Source organism: Vicia villosa, unplaced genomic scaffold, assembly GCF_029867415.1.
Source record: "Vicia villosa cultivar HV-30 ecotype Madison, WI unplaced genomic scaffold, Vvil1.0 ctg.000559F_1_1, whole genome shotgun sequence".
Lineage (NCBI taxonomy): Eukaryota > Viridiplantae > Streptophyta > Magnoliopsida > Fabales > Fabaceae > Vicia > Vicia villosa.
This window is the reverse complement of record NW_026705255.1, coordinates 373821-397843: the sequence shown is the minus strand read 5'-3', so window position 1 is coordinate 397843 and position 24023 is coordinate 373821. Positions and strand designations below refer to the sequence as shown.

Sequence of the window (24023 nt, the reverse complement as noted above, 5' to 3'; positions counted from 1 at the left end):
AATTTAAAAATACCTGCGGATTTGACAATACCTGCGGATTTACCTACGAATTTAAAATTACCTGCGGATTTACCTTTAAAAATACCTGCGAATTTACCTGCGAATTTGACAATACCTACGGATTTACCTACGGGTTTGACAATACCTGCAGATTTACCTATGGATTTAAAAATACCTGCGCGCATTTACCTACGGATTTGACAATACCTGCGGATTTATATATAATAAAAATAAATTTTAAAACTAATAAAAAAACAATAAAAAAAATTTGGAAAAAATAATTAAAAAAAAATTGGAAAAAAATAATTAAAAAAAATTGAAAAAAAAAAACAAAATTCCACGTGGAAATTAAAAAATAAAAAAGTCACATGCGAATGCCACGTATACAAATTCTCTTGGAATTTTGATCCAGAGTCAAGTTTTTTGGAATCTTTATTTGGTAAAGTCTGTCAAATAAGTTTTTTTTAGAGGGGGGTAAAACAAAAGACGTCTCTATGGCAGGGGGATAAAGTGGTATTAACCCTTTTTACTTTAATATTCTTTAGAAACAATGTAATATTCTTGGTAAACGATGACTTTATTTACTCCTCAGTTTTATGCTTAAATCGAGAGGTATGATGTGCTAGTTTTGAAAATAATAAAAGTGTAGATGCTGGAATTCGAATCCATATGAAATTAACTTTTTTCCTTGGTGTTTTAAAATTATGGAGGTAAAATCACAACTTTTCATGACGTCTTTCTTTACATCGTTTCTTTAGTCGAAGTTAGATGCATTTCGCGTCCAAAGTGAAATGTGTTTTTTTAATAGTAACAATTTTATAAAAAACTCATGTTATAATTATCAGGCCCAAAACTTTTATCATCATCACTATTTCACAGCACAACTTTGATTTAACTTTGATTTATTCCAACAAAAAAAAAACGACTCCAAAGTTGCTAACTCGAGTACTAGAAATAGCATTGAAATGAACTCTATTAAACTTAAGCATTTTGTAATTCGTCTCGATAAACCTCTTCTCACAAATAGGGATGGAAAGCAGACCCAAACCCACGGGGTCCACCCTCATCCAAACTCGAGTCAACGGATGAAAACCCGAGTCGACTAGGTTCGGGTGCCCCCTGATATTTTGGATGCGGGTTTGAGTAGTGTGAGACCCACGTCCGAAAACCGAAATCACACCCGTTTATATATATATATATATATATATATATATATATATATATATATATATATATATATATATATATATATATATTGTGGAAAGTTATGAAAAAATTGTAGGAAATGTATTTTGCCGTGGGTTTGGGTTTGGGTTAAAAACCTCGAACCCAACGGGTGTGGGCGTGGATGTTATTTTGCCACCCGAATAGTCTTTGGGTTCGGGTTCAGGTTCGGGTAGTGATTTTGGGTGCGGGTTTGGGTAGTGTGAAACCCGCACCGACCCGACCCGTTGCCTTCCATACTCACTAGGCATGGCAACAAAACTCTTACCCGCGGGTACCCACCCGAACCCGCCCCGAAGTTGACGGGGAAAACCCGCTTTGACTAGGTTTGGGTTCGGGTTTAGGTTTTCTCCGATTACAAAATATGTGTACGGGTCGGGTAATGGGGACACTAGTACCCACCCCGAACCCGCCTCGTTTACTTCATTGTGTATATTATGATATTTTTTTTGATAATTTAGAATATTAAATACGTGGCCAAAATTTTGATATTTTGATATTTATTTATTATTTACAATATTTGAAATGTATATATGAATTTTTTTGACATTATTTCATTTTATTATTTATAAATTAATTTAATTTTGAAAAAGATAAGTATTTTTATTAAAAAACTAATTTTACAAAATGGATGGTGGCGGGGCGGGGATATCCGAACCCAATCCGAATCCGTTTGTGTTGAGTTTGAGTTTTAATTATCCATCCCGTTGAATTTGGAGTGGAAAACAGAGATTATTTGAAGATTCGAGTTTAAATTTGAGAAAGTTAATAATTGTCCTCGATCCGTCCGTTATCATCCCTACTACTCATGAATTGCATAAATGAAAGAATGTACAAATCAAATACAATTTATTTTCCTTATAGAGACATCTTATCCATTTAACCAATATAGGGAACCAAAAGAAAAGATACATTAACTAATTCAATAAGACGTGCAATCAAAATATTTCGGCAGCCAAATTCATATCACATGCTAATGTTTTTTTCTTAAATTAAATTAAAAGTATATGTCCAAAAAAAATAATAATAATAAAAACCTAAAAAATATCTTAGGCAAATGAAGTTACATTTGAACACATTCTGTTGTTGTTGAAGAAATGGTTCGTTGACGCAAACGTGTAACACACAGTTGACAAAGACTCATGTAAACCACAAAACAACACAGTATATATAGATCAAGTTATTGGAAAACATTGAGTATATCTTTCCTTTGAAATGGAACTTCCATTATCTTGCATCGAACGTAGAGTTCAAAAGATAAAGAAAAACATATTTTCTTCAAATTTTGATATATATTCTTTTGTATGTTTTTCTACTTACGACACTGCATGGTTAGCAATGATACCTGATTCAAAATATCCTTCACAACCTATGTTCAAGAATTACTTAGAGTGGTTGATCAAGAATCAAAAACCAGAAGGGTTTTGGGGAGAGAGTGACACCATTGAATGTCTTCCGGCAACTATTGTTTCAATGGTTGCACTCACAAAGTGGAACACTGGCACGTTAATGGTAGAGAAAGGTATATATGCATATAAATATCTGTTGGCTTTTCATTTCAACATTTTATTGGTAGGGCAATATTGTTTGTTTTTTTTTGGCATGAAAATTACAAATTTTTAACAACGTTTAGTTGGATTAGTTTGATTATGATTTGTGTGGAGAAAGTCACATCATATTTTACCCTAAACACAATTTAAGTTATGAGATTAATGGTCTACATAAATAACTAATAACTAAAATGTTAGGGTAATTTAGGAGAATACAAGATGGTGATTGGTTGAGAGTATAAAAATTACATTGTTAGGGTATATCCTTTTTCTCATATAGTATTATATTTTAATTTTAATATATCATAATAAATTTAAATTAATTTTGATTTATAAAGTTAAATTATCCCAAATAAAAAAATTCTATATGATAAGTATGTAATTCATATTTACTTAATGAGTTGGTCTAGTAGACCTAAGGACTTTTTTTTAAGGATGTAATTCATATTGGTAGGTTAAATAGATTTCTTTTTTTAAACTTAGGCTTTGTTTGAGGTGGTTACATATTTTTTGTTATGAAATTTTAAAAAAATTTAATTATATTTTGTTTTAAATTTTGAAATTTAAATAATAATTTATTTTTTGGGTAAGTTATAAAATTTTCATTCGTAAACATATCTTAATCCAAATGATTCATACCATTATTTTCAAAATAATAAAAATACTAGTAATTTTAATTATAATAATTAAAAGTAGTGGTTGTAGTCAGATGCATGTAAGAGTGATGATTTCATATTGTTAGTACGATGATAGTTAGGGTTGCATTGAATCAAACTATATTAATATAGTTCAAATTTAGTTTTCAATAATTATTTAAATAAAAAATTATTTAATTGTGAAAGCATTTTCAGTTAGATTTAAAATAAATTTACATTTCTAAACTAGTTTATAATTTATTTGCATTTGGAAATTGTTTTTATATTTATAATCAATTTATTTATTGAAAAATAAAATAAAAAATTATAAATATTTATTATTTTTAATTTTCAAGACTTTTCTTTTTTACTTTTTGAATTTTTATTTGTTACAGTTTTTTAATTTTTTTAAGAAAAAAATTTATTTTCAAGAAAAGTGACTTTTCTTTATTTTTAGGAAGAAAATGAGTTATATATTTTCTTATTTTTTCTAGAGTCGGAAAAATTATTTTTTATTTTCAAAAATAATTTTACACAATTTTTTTATTTTTGGGAAAATTTTTGTATTTTATTTTAGAAAAAAATATTATATTTTCGAAAAAATTATGTCTTTTTCGAGGAAAATATATTATTTTTATTTTCAGCTTATTTTAATTTTTAGAAAAAAAAATTTATTATAAAAAAAAATCTATTTAAAGAATACTTTTAAAAAATAGTTACTTAAACTATTTAAATTGAGTTTTAACTTAAATTTAATTAATTAAATTGTTTGAAATATATGATTCAATTTAATTAATTTGTTAAATTGTTTAAACTATTAACAATCTAAATGGTACATCTTTAGTTTTTAATACAACTTAATTTAAATATATGATCAATTTTGATGAGTGTTATAATGCAATTGTACTAGTTTCTTGGAAGTGGTTTAGAATAGTTAACGGTTCTTCTATGACTTGTAATTATCATTTCTAGAATATTTTAGCTCTCTCTTGTATAAAGAGGTAAGTGGAGTGCTCTTGTACCTTTCTTGTGATTAATATACCATTAGTTATTGAAATTTTTTTTTAAACATATGATTTAATTCATTCTATTTTTATACTCACTAGTTTCAAAAAGGAATTTGGCTATCATTAGATAGTAGGGTTGTGTACGCCAATATGCTTTTTTCTCACTTTTAACTATAATATTAAAGATAAGTTTAGTTGGTTTATTAGTGATTGACATTGAAATTAGTTAAGGCGGCGATTGTTTAATCCATCACAATTGTGATCAGGGAGTGACTGAAACTATTTGATGTTAAAACTGGTTTATCGAAAATATATTGTGATTGTAATAAATAATATTATAATATACTTTGATTGAAATAATTTTACATTAACAGTCACATCAAATATTTTGATGTTTGAAAAATATATATGTCTGGATTGACTAACCCCACTTATTCCACTCAAACTCATTATTACTATTTGATTTTTTTAACAAAGTTATTTGAGTTATTCATTAATATGGTAAGATTATATTGACTAACCCCACTCATTCCACTCATACTCATTATTACTATTTAATTGTTTTTACATAATTATTTAATTTATTAATTAATATTGTAAGATTATATATTTGAAATTTGTAGGACGATCATTTATTGATGCAAATATTGATAAGCTGCTGAATGAAGTGAAAGATGAGTGCCCTCGCTGGCTTGCTATTGTTCTCCCTGCAATCATTGAACTTGCTGATATCGTCGGTTTAGACTTGCACTTCCAACAATCAACAAGGGATACCATGTCATATATTAATAACCGTCGCAAAAGCATTCTTAAAAAGTATTACACACTTATTGATTTAATTATATTTATATTATATATAGCAAATTATGTACTAATAATTTTATTTTTGCATGAATATGTAGGGAGGAGGTTGCAGGGGATTTTAGTTGTTACGCTCCTTTACTGTCATACCTTGAAGCTCTACCTCCATCATATTTTGATGAAAAAGATATATGTAAAAATTTGAGTGAAGATGGTTCATTGTTCCAATCTCCCTCTGCCACCGCAAAAGCATTCATGGATTATGGAAACAAAAAATGCCTTTCATATTTACAGGCCTTGTCACAAAGATGCCCGAAAGCAGGTTTGGTTATAGCTTTATGTTTTCAGCTATGTTATTCATACACTACTTTCTACCGTGAACAGTGACACGAAGAGTTAATAATAAAGTAAACAGTGATCTCGTGAATAGTGATATGAATTGTGTATTAATATAGTGGTAACATAAAATTGGTTAATTAAGCACCGGCGGAGTCAAGAATTTTAGACAGTTTGGGCAAAAATAACTAATTAGGTTGGGTCATTGGTTATTCATCTGTTTTAGTTTCCCGTTTTTAATAATTTTGCCCCTAGTTTATTTAAAAATTGGCTATTAGATTGGGAGAAATATAAAGAAAGTAGGGAGTTGAGTCCAGGCGCGTGCTCATACTCGCTGGGCTATTAAAGTGCCCTTGATTGAAATTTGGTTAATGAAGTGTAAAGTTTTGCTTAATATAGTGATAAAGTTGGTTATTAAGCACTCAGATATTACAAATAATTTTTAGTAGTAAAATAAAGCTTGTTAATTAGATGTAAAAAATTGATTAATGAAGTGATGAAGTTGGTTAGTCACACAACTTTTATATAAGTCTTGTTTAATCCAAAAAAAAAAGATATATATATATATATATATATATATATATATATATATATATATATATATATATATATATATATATATATATATATATATATATATATATATATATATATATATATATATTTTTAAATTTTTAATAAAAGACTGTTTACCGTACTAATGAACGGTAAATACGATGTAGTATATATTTTAGATGTAAAAATAGTAATTTTTCTTATATATATTATATAATGTTATTAAACATTGTCAACTATTAAATCAAGGTGCTAATAGTTAAACAGGTGTTGATTTATTGAGGTTTTTATGTGTCATGCAGTTCCACAAGCATATTCAATGGAGGAGGATTATATAAAGCTTTGCATTGCCAACCAATTGCATAGATTTGGATTGGGAGAGTACTTTGTAAGAGAGATTGAAGTACTTTTATCACAAGTTTATAGGTAAGTAAAAGACTTATGTCAACAAGTATCTTCTTATAAAGTTTATATTGATCAATTGGTATTTAACTGTAGGAACTATAATAATGAGGCAAGTTCAGTGGTAAGAGCATTGAATAAGAATACTATGCAACTTCAGAAAGATGCTATGGCATTTGAGCTCTTAAGGACATATGGATTCAAAGTATCACCATGTATGAATCAATCATAAAACTATATAATTGATTATAATAACTAATAACCATTTTTAATTTTAATTGTGGCTTATACATGCAGTGCGATTTTGTTGGTTTTTAAACCACGATGAAACCAAAGCTGAGATTGAGAATAATTACGAGCAGTTCTCAAGTGCAATGTTTCACGTGTTCAGAGCTTCGAACTTAATGTTCTGTGGAGAATATGAACTTGAGGAAGCTAGAAGCTTTTCTAGGAAAATACTTGAGAAAATCGTTTCAACAGGTAAAAGAGGCTTATCGCAACAAATAGAGCACGAGTTGAGTCTTCCATGGTTTGCTCGATTGGATCATTTAGAGCATAGAATGTGGATAGAAGAAACAGAAGCCAACACTCTATGGAAAGGGAAGACATCACATAACAGGTACACACATGATGCATACACGGATTGATTGCACACATCTGAATCAATGCATTCATATCATAATGAATCATAATGATGAATTGCTACAACTTGTAGAGTATCATGTCTCTATAATGACGAATTGCTACAACTTGCATCTCTAAGCTTTGAGTTTAAGCAATTGATATACAAAAACGAGCTTAAAGAAATAAAGAGGTATAGGACAATTTCCAACAATTAGTTTGACCTAACTATTAAGATAATAATTCAATGGACTCTTAGTGCATTATATTTGATTTTGAGATGTAGGTGGGCTGAAAAGTATGGTATGAGTGATATGGGTTTTGGCAGAGAAAAAAGCACTTATTGTTACTTCGCTGCTGCTGCTAGTTTAACATCCCTCCCTCATGACTCTTACGTACGGATGTTTGTAGCTAAAACTGCTATTATAATCACAGTTGCTGATGATTTCTTTGATAGTGTTGGTTCTCTCAATGAACTAGAAATCCTCACAGAAGCAGTTCTAAGGTAAATAGTCGAAATATGTTTCGAAATACTTTCTTTATATCTCATTTATAATAACAATATATGTATTTTTGTAAATAATAGGTGGGATACCAGAGGCCTAAGCAGCCATAGCAAAGTTATATTTGATGCACTTGACGATCTTATAAGTGAAGCTACTAGAAAATATCTCCAACAAGAAGGAACTTCTGATGATATCTCAAGAAACTTAAAAGATCTAGTAAGTGTTACAAAATTTATATTTTTTTCAAAATATTATAATCATCGCCCGTATTGATAGATAATAATAACATTTTGAAATTTTTTTCATTTGTGAAGTGGTATGAAATTTTCTTGTCATGGCTCATAGAAGCAAACTGGAGCAGAAATGGACACAAACCATCTATTGATCATTACCTCGAAACAGGCATGACTTCAATTGGCGCACATCTCATTGTGCTTTCGTCTTCGTGTTTTATGAAACCATTCGAGAAACATAGGCTAAAACCATATGAGCCATTAACAAATCTATTAATGGTCATTTCTCGTTTGTTAAATGATCTCGAGAGTTATCAGGTAAATTAGTTAAGCCATTAATGGTCACTGAATCGGTCTCCCCTTAAAATCTAGTTTATACATACATTCTTCATATTATTTGTACTTAGTATGTTTTTCATGAAATTTTGTAGAAGGAAATGGAAGAAGGGAAATTGAATTATGTTTTGGTCAACATGATGGAGAACCCTGAATTCGAAATTGAAGATTCAATTGCGTTTGTGAGGGAAATAGTCGAGAAAAAGAAGAAAGAGTTTCTTGAACTTGTTCTAATTGACGGATTAAGTGATTTTCCTAAGCCTAGCAAGCAACTTCATTTATCATGCTTGAAAGTTTTTCAGATGTTTTTCAACTCTAAAAACAGTTTTGATTCTAATACAGATATGGTGGAGGATATAAACAAAGCAATATATCTTCCTTTGAGTAGAACTTCAATGTGTCTCTCAACTCAAAAATTCCCTAAGAAGAAACATATTATATCAAAAATTCATATGAATTTCCCATTGAAACATTATAGTAAGATAAGTTTCAACGGAATGAGATTAATGACACCTAAAATTGGGATTGGATTCATTTGAATTAGATAAAAGGAGAGGGACTGGTATATATAAAATGGAAAGTTTATACCATTTGTATACATCTATAGCTACAAATAAATGTTGTTCGCTTGTTTTTGTATAATGTAAATGTGAGAAGAAATTGATCACTTCAAATATTAGATACCATGAAACTATATTCAATTAAACAAGAACTACGATATCAAAAAAGTATTCTTTGTTGCATAATGATCTGAGTTAATATTTCTTAAAATTGTTGATGATTTATTATTTTCTATGTTTTGTATTAAAAATACTTGGGTATATTAGGAAGATCCAAAAGTCCCACATTGGTTGGAGATTGAGCATTGAAAGAATATATATATATATATATATATATATATATATATATATATATATATATATATATATATATAGATAGAGAGAGAGAGAGAGAGAGAGAGAGAGAGAGAGAGAGAGGGGGGGGGGGGACACTCCTCACCTTACCAACCGGTTTTGTAAAGATAAGTTAGGTCAAATTCTAATAGAATACGTAGAATGATGTAATTCTAAGTTATTTATTGTTTCTCACACGCAATAAGAAATTAAAAAAAGAGACAATATAAGACATGTCAAATATATCACATGGTTCTTTATATTAATTTTGAATCTATTGTCGAACTTAAAAGTAAGTTGATGATTGTCAATAAACTCTCAAATATGATACCATTTTACAAGTGATAATATTGAGGAAGGAACTATATTCTTCATTTATGGATTCTTTAACTACAAGTTCATTCTCCCTTTCACGAACTCTTTTTTAAAGATAGGCCTCCATCTAAACTACATCTCGAGGGGTTATCTAGGTCTAAATAGTCAAAGTGATCATGCCTCTCGTGGTTTTTTTGATTAATACATTGTGTCCACTCACACTGATAATTGACCCGAAGTATCTATTGGCTCAGAGGGTAGGTTTTAAATCGGACTTTGGCAGTAATTGAAAGGGTTTATAAATAAAATATCAAGCTTTAGAGAGTTTTAGGGACTCTTTTCATTAGACTAAGGTTCAAAATATGGTTGTCAATCTCACAAGTGTACTTGTAGGGAGAAGGTTTCAGTGACTTTCATATCTTATAACTTTGGTAACTTTGGTTAATTTCTTTCATCAGTATAATATATAATATTCTATGACATATAATAATCATTAATTGTAAACTAAAGTCATGAAAGTTATGTTACAGGAAAGTCACTGAAGCCAATCCCGTACTTGTAGACTATGATGAGTTTTCTAGTCCAGGAGATCACAACAAGTGGAGTTATGCATAGAATCATTTTCTAAGTACACTCTAGTAGACTAGGGTGGACTCATAAAAGCTCATATTGACTAGTAAATATAACGCCCATAATTATTTAATTAATTTAATCTCGATTAATTGTCGTGAATCGTTAAAATTATGATATGTCGATATAAAGTTGTTGTGTGATTAGTTAATTAAATTAGTTGGTTTAGTCGGAAAAATATTCATAGGAATAATGGTAGGTTAAATGAGACTAATAATTAAGTGGGCTAGTTATTGTGTTAGTAGTAGTAATTGGAGCGTGTAATTTAGGCCCATTGAAAGTAACAGAAAAATATAGTTTTTATTTTGTGGAATTAGAGGAAATATAGCATTAGAGGTATAAGCAAAAACTAGGTTGTAGCAGAAAAAGAAAATAGAAGCAAAATGCCAACGGTTTGGAGAGGAACACTTGAAGAGGCTATTTGGGGGGAAATTCAATTGGAGAAATTTAGAGCGACCTTCAATCCAAGGTAAGGGTGAGGTTCAATCTCTATAACCGGGATTATGATAAATCGTATGTGGGGTTAGGTTATATGATTTTGTGCCATGGATTGTTTTTTCATTTTGTAATGTTTTGATTTCTATGAGAAATTATTGGTTATTTTGATTGCTGTTTTCTGTCGATTGTAGGAGGAAAATTTTAGTTGTTGTTTCTATGATGATTTGTGTTGCTGCAATCATTGTTGTATTGGTTTATGTGAATCGATCGGACAAAAGTCACAAGAAATTAATAAGTGCAGATATTAAAAATAATTTTTAGTAGTAAAATAAAGTTGGTTAATTAAGTGTAACAAGTTGGTTAATGAAGTGATGAAGTCGGTTAATCAAACCACTTTTATATAAGTCTTCTTTAATCCAAAAATCAAAAAATAATAATAATAATTTTTAATATATATTTTTTAATTTTTTATTATATTTTAATAAAACATTGCTCAAAGTATTGATGAATAGTAAATACAGTGTGTAGTGCAATTTTGGGTGTAAAAATAGCATTTTTCTTATATTATATATTATATATGTTATTAAACATTGTCAACTATTAAATCAAGGTGCTAATAACAAGTGTTGATTTATTGAGGTTTTTATGTGTCTTGCAGTTCCACAAGCATATCCAATGGAGGAGGATCATATAAAGCTTTGCATTGCTAACCAATTACATAGATTTGGATTGGGAGAGTACTTTGTAGGAGAGATTGAAGTACTTTTATCACAAGTTTATAGGTAAGTAAGAGACTTATGTCAACAAATATCTTCTTATAAAGTTTATATTGATCAATTGGTATTTAACTGTAGGAATTATAATAATGAGGCAAGTTCAATGGTAAGAGCATTGAATATGAATACTATGCAGCTTCAGAAAGATGCTATGGCATTTGAGCTCTTAAGGACATATGGATTCAAAGTATCACCATGTATGAATATATATCATAAAATTATTTAATTAATTATAATAAGTAATAATCATTTTTTAATTTTAATTGTGGCTCATACAAGCAGTGCGATTTTGTTGGTTTCTAAACCACGATGAAACCAAAGCTGAGATTGAGAATAATTACGAGCAGTTCTCAAGTGCAATGCTTCACGTGTTCTGAGCTTCGAACTTAATGTTCTGTGGAGAATATCAACTCGAGGAAGCTAGAAGCTTTTCTAGGAAAATACTTGAGAAAATCGTTTTAACAGGAAAAGGAGGCTTATTGCAACAAATAGAGCACGAGTTGAGTCTTCCATGGTTTGCTCGATTGGATCATTTAGAGCATAGAATGTGGATAGAAGAAACAGAAGCCAGCATTCTATGGAAAGGGAAGACATCACATAACAGGTACACACATGATGCATACACGGATTGATTGCACACATCTGAATCAATGCATTCATATCATAATGAATCATAATGATGAATTGCTACAATTTGTAGGGTATCATGTCTCTATAATGATGAATTTCTACAACTTGCATCTCTAAACTTCGAGTTTAAGCAATTGATATACAAAAACGAGCTTAAAGAACTAAAGAGGTATAGTAAAATTTCCAATAATTAGTTTGACCTAACTAATATGATAATAGTTCAATGGACTCTTAGTGCATTATATTTGATTTTGAGATGTAGGTGGGCTGAAAAGTATGGTTTGAGTGATATGGGTTTTGGCAGAGAAAAAAGTACTTATTGTTACTTCGCTGTTGCTGCTAGTTTAACATCCATCCCTCATGACTCTTACGTACGGATGTTTGTAGCTAAAACTGCTATTATAATCACAGTTGCTGACGATTTCTTTGATAGTGTTGGTTCTCTCAATGAACTAGAAATTCTCACTGAAGCAGTTCAAAGGTAAATAGTCGAAATATGTTTCGAAGTACTTTCTTTATATCTCATTTATAATAACGATATATGTATTTTTGTAAATAATAGGTGGGATACCAGAGGCCTAAAGAGCCATAGCAAAGTTATATTTGATGCACTTGATGATCTTGTGAGTGAAGCTACTAGAAAATATCTCCAACAAGAAGGAACTTCTGATGATATCTCAGGAAACTTAAAAGATCTAGTAAGCGTTACAAAATTTATCTATTTTTCAAAATATTATAATCATCAATGGTATCGATAGATAATAATAACATTGTGAAATTTATTTCAATTGTGAAGTGGTATGAAATTTTCTTGTCATGGCTGATAGAAGCAAACTGGAGCAGAAATGGTCACAAACCATCTATTGTTTGTTACCTCGAAACAGGCATGACTTCAATTGGCGCGCATCTCATTGTGCTTTCATCTTCATGTTTTATGAAACCATCCAAGAAACTTAGGCTAAAACCGTATGAGCCATTAACAAATCTATTAATGGTCATTTCTCGTTTATTAAATGATCTCGAGAGTTATCAGGTAAATTAGTTAAGCTATTAATGGTAATTTCTCGCTTAATTAGTGTTTTGATACCACAACTTTTACTTGTTCACTGTATCGGTCTCCGCCTAAAATCTAGTTTATACATTCTTCTTATTATTTTAACTTAGTATGTTTTTCATATGATTTTGTAGAAGGAAATGGAAGAAGGGAAATTGAATTATGTTTTGGTTAACATGATGGAGAACCCTGAATTTGAAATTGAAGACTCAATTGCATTTGTGAGGGAAATAGTCGAGAAAAAGAAGAAAGAGTTTCTTGAACTTGTTCTAATTGACGGATTAAGTGATTTTCCTAAGCCGAGCAAACAACTCCATCTATCATGCTTGAAAGTTTTTCAAATGTTTTTCAACTCTAAAAACAGTTTTGATTCTAATACAGATATGGTGGAGGATATAAACAAAGCAATATATCTTCCTTTGAGTAGAACTTCAATGTGTCTCTCAACTCAAACATTCCCAAAGAAGAAACATATTATATCAAAACTTAATATGAATTTTCCATTCAAACACAATAGTAGGATAAGTTTAACCAAAATGAGGTTGATAACACCTAAAGTTAGGCTTGGATTCAAATAAAAGGAAAGGGATTGGTACATATAAAATGGAAAGTTTATACCATTTGTATACATCTATAGCTACAAATAAATGTTGTTCGCTTGTTTTTGCATAATATAAACGTGAGAAGAAATTGATCACTTCAAATATTAGATACCTTGGAACTATATTCAATTAAACAAGAACTACGATATCAAAAAAGGATTCTTTGTTGCTTAATGATCAGACTTAATATCTATAATATAAGAAAGGAAGTTGTTCTGGAAAAGACACTTCTGCCCTTATCTATAATTCTACCATGTCATCAATTTTGGGGCAATTTGTGTCTAAATATTACTTTTTCCAACTAAACTATCATATTTACACCATTTGGTTACTTCTTCTATGTAATTCCACATTTTACTCTAATCTAATTGAGTTTGCATCGATTGGTTCAAAGGAGCAAACTATGATTTCCAACTTTTTGTCTTCTACAAAAGCATCATTTACAACTTTTTGTCTTCTACAAAAGCATCATCAGAAAAATTCTCTCTCTACTTTCAAATTCAAATCTTCTTTGCAAAAATAATATCCTTCATCTCTGTTGCTTCATCAATATATGTTCTTCTTCATGGTTTTGTTAATTTCATTTTGCAATTTTCTTCTAACTTAAATGGAACGGCCTCCTGGTGGATCTGAAATCGAAAACCAGATCTCAAATGAAAACCACAGGATCTTATATCAAAACCAGATCTGAAATCAACATTCATCTTATCTATACGAATAAGGTATGTCTATTCATTATTGTCATTGTTGTTTTATATGTTTTGTTGTGTTACAAGGTTATGCTTTTTATTTTCGATTTTATTGTGTTCAAGGTCAAATCGTGAGCAATATGTGTGTGCTGCAATGTTAAAACTATGATGTTGTAGTTTTTGATTCTTCACCTTTTTTGTTTTTAAAATTTCACCATATTCTTCTTTTAGATTTCATTTTGTTTAACTTTTGTGTTTTTGATGTTGTAGATTTTTCGCCTTTGTGTTTGTTCAACTTTTCTTCCATACCATTTTGCTGGGGGGATTTCAGTTTTGTTGTTGACATACCAAATAATTTCTTACTTGCATATATTTTGTTATATGTATTGAATATGATCCTGAAATGGGACAACGAAAGGAGAAAAAAATGTTCCCGGTAAATAACTAATCATACCTATTTTTTTTTTTGTGTTTTTCTATTTTGGATATATGATTTCCAATATTTTGATTTATTATTTTTGAACATATTTGGATGGATCTGATGATGTGTATAATATTTTTTCTCAATTTGAAAAAAGAATTAAGGAAGGTGTAAATTGATGGATATGATGTGTTTTTTTCTTCCGAATTAGCTTCCAAAATAGAGAGTAGTAAAAGATTTAAAGTAGAGTGGAGTAAAACATGCTGAACAAAAATGAGGAGGAAAGCCAAGGTAAGATTTCATCAACATGAAGAAAGTTATCAATTTTGTTCCATTTTCAAATTTTAATGGCGCTGAACAAGTTTTTTGTTGTTGCAGCATATGACTGATTTTTAATGTTGAGAATATGGTTCTATGATATGAAACTTTATTATGGTATTTGTATCTTTTTATTGCATTTAGTAACCTTTTATCACTATCTCTAAAAGTTGATGTGAAACTTGCAGAAATTGAAAGCCATATACATGGAAAGTCGAAGCTAGCAGTAACATTGACTAAAATATCACAGTCAGGAAAATCACAGCCAGCCTGTTGAGATAGAAGCTCCTTTCCCTCATTTCTTCTTCTTATGCTTTATTGTTTTATTTTGTTTACTCTTAAAAAATGTTCCTCCATAACATGTTTTCTCTCCTTTAATGAAAGAACATTAAAATATCAAGCTTTAGAGAGTTTTAGGGACTCTTTGCATTAGACTAAGGTTCCAAATATGGTTCTCAATCTCACAAGTGTACTTGTAGACTATGACGAGTTTTCGAGTCTAGGAGATCACAACAAGTGGAGTTGTGCATAGAATCATTTTCTATGTACACTCTAGTAGACAAGGGTGGACTCATACAAACTCATATTGACTAGTAACTGTAACGCTCGTAATTATTTAATTAATTTAATCTCGATTAATTGCCGTGAATCGTTAAAATTAGGATATGTCGCTATAAAGTTGTTGTGTGATTATTTAATTAAATTAGTCGGTTTAGTCGGATAAATATTCATAGGAATAATGGTAGATTAAATGGGACTAATAATTAAGTGGGCTAGTTATTGTGTTAGTAGTAGTAAGTGGGCGTGTAGTTTAGGCCCATTGAAAGTAACAGAAAAATATAGTTTTTATTTTGTGGAATTAGAGGGAATATAGCATTAGAGGTATAAGCAAAAACTAGGTTGTAGCAGAAAAAGAAAATAGAAGCAAAATGCCAAGGGTTTGGAGAGGAACACGTAGAAGAGGCTATTTGGGGGGAAATTCAATTGGAGAAATTTAGAGCGACCTCCAATCCAAGGTAAGGGTAAGGTTCAATCTCTATAACCGGGATTATGATAAATCGTATGTGGGGTTAGCTTATATGATTTTGTGCCATGGATTGTTTGTTTATTTTGTAATGTTTTGATTTCTATGAGAAATTATTGGTTCTGTTGATTGCTGTTTTCTGTCGATTGTGGGAGGAAAATTTTAGTTGTTGTTTCTGTGATGATTTATGTTGCTGCAATCATTGTTGTGTTGGTTTATGTGAATCGATCGGACAAAATTTACAAGAAATTAATAAGTGCAGAGTTCTGGAAACGTATGAAGAAGATGAAGTTTGGGGTTTGTGGCGGGGCCCCCATATAACTGGGATGGGCGCCCCTGTGGATGCATTAAGGGGCAGGGGCCACAGAGACTAAGCGTGGGCGTCCCTTGGCTCTGGGATGTGCGCCCCATATTTGTGGGGTGAGGGCCACACCTTTGTTTTCTTATTATTTGTTAATTAGGTACCAGAAAGTGATTCTTAACATAACCTACATTATTTTCATTTCAATTCATTTAGTAACACTAGTATACTGGTAATTGGTAATTGATATATATTAACAAAGTCTAAATAATGCGAACAACATAAGTAGAAATATCAGTGTAGGTGTTAATAAGTAGAATAGAAAAGAACAGTAGCAGAGTATTATAAAAATAACAAAAACATATTTTGATGACAGTTTGGGTTTTGGTAGCAGAAAATAATTAGTAACAGGGAACAAGTAATTAGGAGCAGTGTGAATCGGTAGCAATAGAAGTAGATAAAAACAGTACCGAATACTAAAATTAGTAGTTTTAACTGGTAGAATTGTTTAACCGAAAATAGTTGAAACTTTGCAGGAATGACTTGTATATCCTTGTATTTATTTTGGTTAGGTTGGTATGTCAGAATTATGTTGAATATGTCGAATTGCATGTGAAGTTGAATCGTGTTGAATTGTCCCGGATTACGGACAGATTAAGTTGCAAGTCTTGTGACCAATGTTGTTAAGTTTTTTTTGCAATTGATGCATTTTCGTTGTTGTTGTATGACATTCTGTTGTGAAAAACGATACCGATAACAAAGTATAATATGGAATTTGGGAAGAAAAGAAGAACACAAGAATTGGTTATAACTACTATTCTTTCACTTTCTCTTAAAACAAGATTACAAGTTTATAAGAATAACAAATAACCTCTCTCACCCTAAATTAGGATTTGCAGCTTAGCAATGATGAGAGACTAGTATGCTATTTATAATAAAACCTACCATACTAACTAATGAGCTTTTTCCACAAGGCCCATTACACAAGCCAACTTAATAAACAAGCTAACTTAACAAATTAGGGTTTAAACACTAAAACCTAATTTAACATTCTAACGACCATAGCATCTTCGACACAAGCATGTGAACAACCTTCGACTTCATGCTTAATCCTATCGAACCAAGAAGCTACCCTTCGACCATACTAGAGTTCGATCCAATATCTCACAAATCTCCACCTTGGATCTAACTCTACAACATCAAAGGAACAAACTAGCTTTCTTCATGCAACTTTATCAACTGCATACAGTGGAAAAACTTGCAACTCGGCAATGTCTTGGTGATCATATCAGCAGCATTGTCTTCAGTCGAAACCTTCATCACTTGGACTTCTCCATGCTCGATTACTCCTCTGACAAAATGTAGCCTCAAATCAATGTGCTTAGTTCGCTCATGATAGGCTAAATTCTTCGACAGGTGTATTGCACTTTGACTATCACATTTAACAGTGATACCTTGACCTTGAAGTTTCAGCTCCTTTGCAAAACCTTCAAGCCACAATGCTTCTTTCACAGCTTCAGTGAGAGCAATATATTCTGCTTCAGTGGTTGATAGAGCAACAACCTTCTGAAGTGTTGCTTTCCAACTAATTGTTGTGCCAAACATAGTGAAAACATATCCATAAATAGATTTTCTAGAATCCATACAACCTGCATAATCAGAGTCGACATATGCTTAGATTGCTGCTTTACTATCTTCACCTAAGGCTCCACCATAAATTAGGACTCTATTTAGAGACCCATTTATGTACCTTAAAATCCACTTCAATGCTTGCCAGTGTGCCTTTCCAGGATTTGCCATGTACCTGCTTACAAGACTTACTGCGTATGCTATGTAGGGTCTAGTACAGACCATAGCATACATCAATGAACCGACTATATTAGCATATGGGATGCTATTCATATAGGCTCTTTCGACATCAGTACTGGGACACTGATCAATACTCAGCTTTAATTGAGGGTTTGTTGGAGTCACAACTGGCTTCGAATTCGCCATACCAAACTTTTCAAGAATCTTCCGTAGATATGCCTCTTGAGATAGGCATAACTTCGACTTCTTTCTATCTCTTCGAATGTCAATTCCAAGAATCCTGGAAGCAGCTCCCAGATCCTTCATATCGAACTCCTTATTGAGTTCAGCCTTCACCCTCATCACATCTTCGACACTGTTGCTGGCTATGAGAATATCATCCACATAAAGCAACAAAATAACAAATGAATTACCAGGTTGAAATCTGAAGTAAACACAGTGGTCGAACTGACTTCTAATGAAACTTATGCGTGCCATGAACTTGTCGAATCTCCTATTCCACTGTCGAGGAGATTGTTTTAGCCCATATAAAGATCTCTTTAGTTTGCACACATAATCTTCCTTCCCCTTTTCGACATACCCTTTAGGTTTCCTCATTAGGATTGTTTCATCTAGATCACCATACAAGAACACAGTCTTCACATCCATCTGTTCCAGTTCAAGGTCGAACTGTGCCACCATGGCCAGCAACATTTGAATGGACCTATGCTTCACAACAGGAGAGAACACATCATTGAAGTTGCACCTTCTTTCTGAGTGAAACCCCTTGCGACCAACCTTGCCTTGTATCTTTTGGACGTCACTCCTTCAATTCCTTCCTTAACTTTGAAAATCCATTTACACCTGACTAACCTTGCCCCAGCAGGTTTCTTGATCAGTTCCCAAGTGTGATTATCATGAAGAGATTTCATCTCATCATCCATGGACTTTAGCCATTCAGTCTTATTTCGACTCCTCATAACTTCCTTATAATCTCTAGGTTCATCATCAAGAACCTCACTAGAAGAGATTAATGCATAAGCTATAAGATCTGCATACCCAAGTCTCTGAGTTGGTTTGATGACTCTTCTCGACCTATCTCTCGACAATAGGTAGTCATCATCAGTTTCCTCAACTTCCTCATCATCTTCTGCTTCTTCTTCGACTTCATCAGGGATATGCAATTCAGCATTAACATGCTCCACCTCAACAGGAATCTCTACCTGTTACAGCTCTTCTGCACTTCGACCATCACCAGTTTTCTTGAAAGCCATTTCAGCTTCATTAAAAACTACATCTCGACTAGTGATACACCTCATGTGACCTGGCTCTAGGCACCATAGTGTCGCGGGGAAAATCGTATCTTTTTCGGGGATGAGACACCTGATGCCTTCTTTGGGCTCGAGTGCTCATGAAAATGATTTTTCTTTTGTTTTTGTCACGACCAAACTTTTTATTGTTTCCAAAACAGGAAAAGGAAAAAAGTTGCAATAACCTTAAAAGAGATGCAAAGCCCAAAACAAAAAGCAATGCAAAAGTGGGGGAGAGATTCCGGGTAAGAGGTTTGGTTATACGAAGGGAAGGTATTAGCACCCAACGTATCTATAGTACTCTATAGGCTTCTTTATTATGTTTGTTTCATTCTATGTTATGGTGGAGGTTCTTGTGAAATAGGTGGGACCTAAGGTGTTTGTTTGATTATGCTCGCAAAGATCATCGCGATCCTCTACATACATATCCCTTAGAGGGAATCAGAGCATCTGTAGCTCGGGGTCTACAGGTGCTAAGGTTTGAGTGGTTTGAGGGAGAAGTTTTGCTCGCCAAGGATACGACCTTGTGCCTACGTATTCTCAAAGGGATGTTGAGAAAGTCAGAGAAATCGTAGTTCCCACTTATGCTAGTGGAAGCAAAGGATAAGAGACAAATGTCATCTAAATGCTCGATGTATCTAATCTATATCATCACATACATCTGTTTGATTTTTGTTTGAAATCTTTTCATTATAAGCCCTGGGCTGTGCCACTTATGGCGCTTAGAATGATAAAGATGTTTTTTGTTTAGCCAGCCTTGTGGCAAAAACAAGTTTGATTAGCCAGCCTTGTGGCAAAAACTTTCAATGAAGTCAGCATTGTGACAAAAAGTTTTGATTAATCAGCCAGCCTTGTGGAAAAAGTTTCGACGAAGCCAGCCTTGTGGCAAAAACTTTGATTAATCAGCCAGCCTGGTGGCAAAAGGTTTGATTGATTAGCCAGCCTTGTGGCAAAAAAAGTTGAGTTTTAATTGATTGATTGTGATGATATAGAAGAGATACTCCTATCATAGAGATGATAAATGTCTAATCTCCTAGGGTATTTGTTTTGGATATTGAGGATGCTTATAAGAAGCCCGTGGGTCCTTGTAAGAAGCCCAAGAGGAGGCTATCCGAGGGTCCTTGCATTGTAAGCCCAATAGGAGGCTATGGGAGGGACAATCGAGGGTCCTTGCATTGTAAGCCCAAGAGGAGGCTATGGGAGGGACAAGTCGTTTGTACAAAGCCCAAGAGGAGGCGTGGTATAGTTGGTTTGAGCTCTTAGAGCGATTTCACCGGGAAACCATACTCTATGTCCTAACCTAAACTAGGGAGATTCTTTGCACGAAGCCCAATAGGAGGCTATGGGGAACCTAGTGTTGTACTAAGTTGAACAAGCATATATAATACAATCACAAATATGGACAAGTACGAACAAATATGAACAAGTACATGAACAAATATGAACAGTTATATGTGACAAGGTGTGTGTATACAATGGAGTTTATGAAGGAAATATACCTGTAAGCATGATCTGTTTGTATGCACGGGGGCTCGGGACTTATACTCGGGGAGAGGCCCATTGAGTTCATTCAAAAGCTATGTAAACAAGTATTTACAAAAGGGCTTGGGACTTATACCTACATGGAGGCCCATGGTATTTTTGGGAAGATTTAAAGAAAACCTTCATTTTTGATTTGTTATTCGAAGTTAAAAATCAAATTGATCGAGGTATGTACAAAAAGGTGTATGTACAATGAAACACCTAATTTCATGCAAAGGAATGGGACTTATACCTATGTGGAGGCCCATGTTTTATTTTATAAAACATGGTTGATCGTTTTATTAACAGACGCAAGGTTTCGTCGTTTGAAAACAGTTTGAAAGTTTTGTGTTGAAAGAAGTTTTCTGTTTAAAGAAAAACTGTAAAAAGAAAAGGAAAGGGACTTATACTCTCTAATATTCGAGAGGCCCATGGCGTTTTGAAAATCAATTGATTAATCAAAAGGATTTAATCAAGAGTTTCTTTTGAAAAGAAAACCAAAAAGAAAAATGGTTTATTTGTTTTGAAAAACTGTGATCGTTTGTTTTAAAACGGCTTGAAATTTTGAAAAAATAGTCCACTTAATTAAGATAAAAAAAAAGATTATACTTAATTAATACCTAAATAATTAGGGTTTGATCACAAAATATTTACAAGTGATTAAGTTTTAAAAATCAAGTGAAAAAACTATTTTTAAAGTATTAAAACGTTTAAAAAACAAGTCACTTTAAACTTAATAAAAACACATAAAATAATTATTTTTTTGTGATTTTCTTTGGATATTCATAAAATATATATATTAAATATGAGGTGTGCAAAAAATGAAGTAAAAATAATTAATTTTGATTGGTTAATTAATTAGATGAAGTTGTAAAGAAAATGAAGAAAATATGTGTTAAAAAAATGGTTTTGTCTCCACAAGGGTTTGAACCACGCCCTCACTCTCACTAACCAAAACACTTACCAACTGAGCCACGCTTGTGGCTTGTAATACACACGCGTTCAATTGATTATATTTAAAACAAGCCTTTGAATTTTCTGAATCAAAAAATGGCGCCAAGAACACACCTTCAATTGAAATTCGAAAATCTTTAAAACTGTGTTGTTTTGATCAAGTAAAGGGTCTATCTCACTCGGTTTTTCACGAGGAACATGATGGTGATCTCATAATTCATTTATTTTCACTCTAAGGTAATCAATTTTGTTATGAACATGAAGAACCCTAAAACTGAAATTCAATGTGAAATCGTGTGTATGCAAGTTATGATGCAATTGATTGAGGATTAATGATCCACATAGGTGCAGAAACAATATGGTATATCAATATTTTGTTTATGATGCATGTATGTATGTATGAGTTTGAAATTCATGAGGCTTACCTTCAAAAACGGCAAAACTGGAGATTGAATTCTTCAATAGAGGTGTTACAGATGCTGTTTGATGATCTGGATAGCTTTAATGATGATTATGGAAGGTGTCTGGATGCTTGGAATGGATTGAATTCATCTGAGCAAAGCCATGGGAGCCGATATGCAGTTGCTTGGAGTGAGGATCGAATTTGATGATTTTGGTGTTTCAGATCATGGATGATGGTTGGAACAGTTCATATGAAGTATATGGATGATGTTTAGAAGGTTAGTTTGGACAGATATGGCTTGGTATGAAAATTGGCATGTTAAGGCTCACTTTATGCAATCATGGAGGTGAGATGATGATTCTGAGTTTTAAGGTGTTTTGGGGTGTGTGAGTGGATCAAACACATCACATATGATGTTCAGAAGTTGTTAGAACCATCACTTTGGCCATGGCTTCAAAGGTTTAGAGGTTGAGAATTTTACCTCTTTGAAAACTATGAAAATTGCAATTCAAGAAAGGAAGAGAAAACCTATGCTTATGAGGTTTTGGTGTGATTTGAAGAGTGGAAATGACCTCTATTTATAGGCCAAGCTTTCTGAATACAAAGCCTTTGCAAGTGGATCAAAGAGTGATGATTTGGCTTAAGAGATAGAATGGAATCTTTCACATTAAATGCAAATGGTTAAAATGACTTAACCATGGTTAAACTTCCAAGCTTCTTATCTCCTTCCATTCTGATCTTCAAATCAGAAAATATCTCTCAATTATTGCATTGATGCATCATTACTTGCATTATAGGTCATATAGTGTTGAAACTTAGTGAAAATGGTTTGAAATTTCATGCATAATGTTCACTAATGTCAAAATTCAAAACCATGGCTATGCTTCATATTATTTCATGCTCTTGGACATTTTTGAAAGCTCATGTTATGTACTTCAAAACCCTAGTTGAAAGTTTCTTCAAGACCTTTAAGGAAATGGGTGAAAAAGATCCATGAACTTTGAAGAAAGTGAGATTTTAAGTGTATTTTTCAAAAGATACCAACTTTGAAGCTCCATATCTCTTAAATGGTTGATCTTTTGGAAAAAACATTTTATTTGACAAAGTTGTTTAGTGGATCAAAATCTACAACTTTCACGTTGGAATTTTTTTTCAGTTTGTAGGTGAAATTTTGAGTTATTCCCTTCCAAAGTTTGGAAAAACCATTGAAAAACACTTAGAAAATTTTCTAAGTATGAAAGTCAAACTTTTGACTTTTTGATTCTTGATTGATTTTCTTGATTTTCCTTGATCAAATGACTTCATATATCTCATATTTATGATTTAAAACTTCAAAAGTCATGGTTGACCAAAATTTCCAAAAAGTCAATGGTGATCTTGTATAGTTGACTTTTTCGGGCGAATCGCGTTTCTGGAGATTTCAAATGAACCAAGCTATCCTCACCAAATGAATGGTATGAATGGATCATATTGAGTTATTGGAGGATATTGAGCCATGGTTTAAGTTATGGCACCATGTTCTGATTAAAAAGTCAGTTGTTCAGGTGAATTAGGTCAAAAACCCTAATTGTTAACCTGATGAGATTGATGACTGTGGATCTTGAATTGAGATACAATTTCCATTGGATATTGTTATAGGGATTATTTGAAGATGATTGAACCTTTGAATGATCCCCTGGAGCTTTCTAGGGTTTCCCAAATGTGATCCCTGATTTCAGTCCCTGATAGTTCAAAACCCTAATCTGATGAC

General features: G+C 32.1%; 2 protein-coding genes across 2 annotated transcripts; both read left to right on the top strand.

The window, feature by feature from the left end:
* Positions 1–2439: 2439 nt before the first annotated feature.
* Positions 2440–8967, top strand: LOC131629338 ((E,E)-geranyllinalool synthase-like). The gene is made up of 11 exons (XM_058900124.1): positions 2440–2746; positions 5040–5232; positions 5319–5539; positions 6411–6534; positions 6607–6725; positions 6808–7129; positions 7226–7324; positions 7418–7636; positions 7718–7853; positions 7952–8188; positions 8302–8967. The coding sequence occupies exons 1-11, from the start codon at positions 2440–2442 to the stop codon at positions 8743–8745; spliced, it is 2421 nt and encodes an 806-aa protein (XP_058756107.1). The 3' UTR covers positions 8746–8967.
* A 1460-nt stretch (positions 8968–10427) lies between these two features.
* LOC131629332 ((E,E)-geranyllinalool synthase-like) lies at positions 10428–13520 on the top strand. The gene is made up of 11 exons (XM_058900118.1): positions 10428–10513; positions 10674–10759; positions 11141–11264; positions 11337–11455; positions 11541–11612; positions 11724–11862; positions 11959–12057; positions 12151–12369; positions 12451–12586; positions 12685–12921; positions 13077–13520. Exons 1-11 carry the CDS (start codon positions 10428–10430, stop codon positions 13518–13520), a joined length of 1761 nt encoding a protein of 586 aa, XP_058756101.1.
* Positions 13521–24023: the final 10503 nt, after the last annotated feature.

Bases quoted from the DNA above. Each gene is read 5' to 3' on its own strand.
- LOC131629338 (XM_058900124.1), top strand. From the start codon at position 2,440: ATGGAACTTCCATTATCTTGCATCGAACGTAGAGTTCAAAAGATAAAG. The intron at 6,535-6,606 runs GTAAGTAAAAGA...ATTTAACTGTAG, and splicing joins CTTTTATCACAAGTTTATAG to GAACTATAATAATGAGGCAA. The intron at 6,726-6,807 runs GTATGAATCAAT...TTATACATGCAG, and splicing joins TGGATTCAAAGTATCACCAT to TGCGATTTTGTTGGTTTTTA.
- LOC131629332 (XM_058900118.1), top strand. From the start codon at position 10,428: ATGCCAACGGTTTGGAGAGGAACACTTGAAGAGGCTATTTGGGGGGAA. The intron at 11,265-11,336 runs GTAAGTAAGAGA...ATTTAACTGTAG, and splicing joins CTTTTATCACAAGTTTATAG to GAATTATAATAATGAGGCAA. The intron at 11,863-11,958 runs GTACACACATGA...TACAATTTGTAG, and splicing joins GGGAAGACATCACATAACAG to GGTATCATGTCTCTATAATG.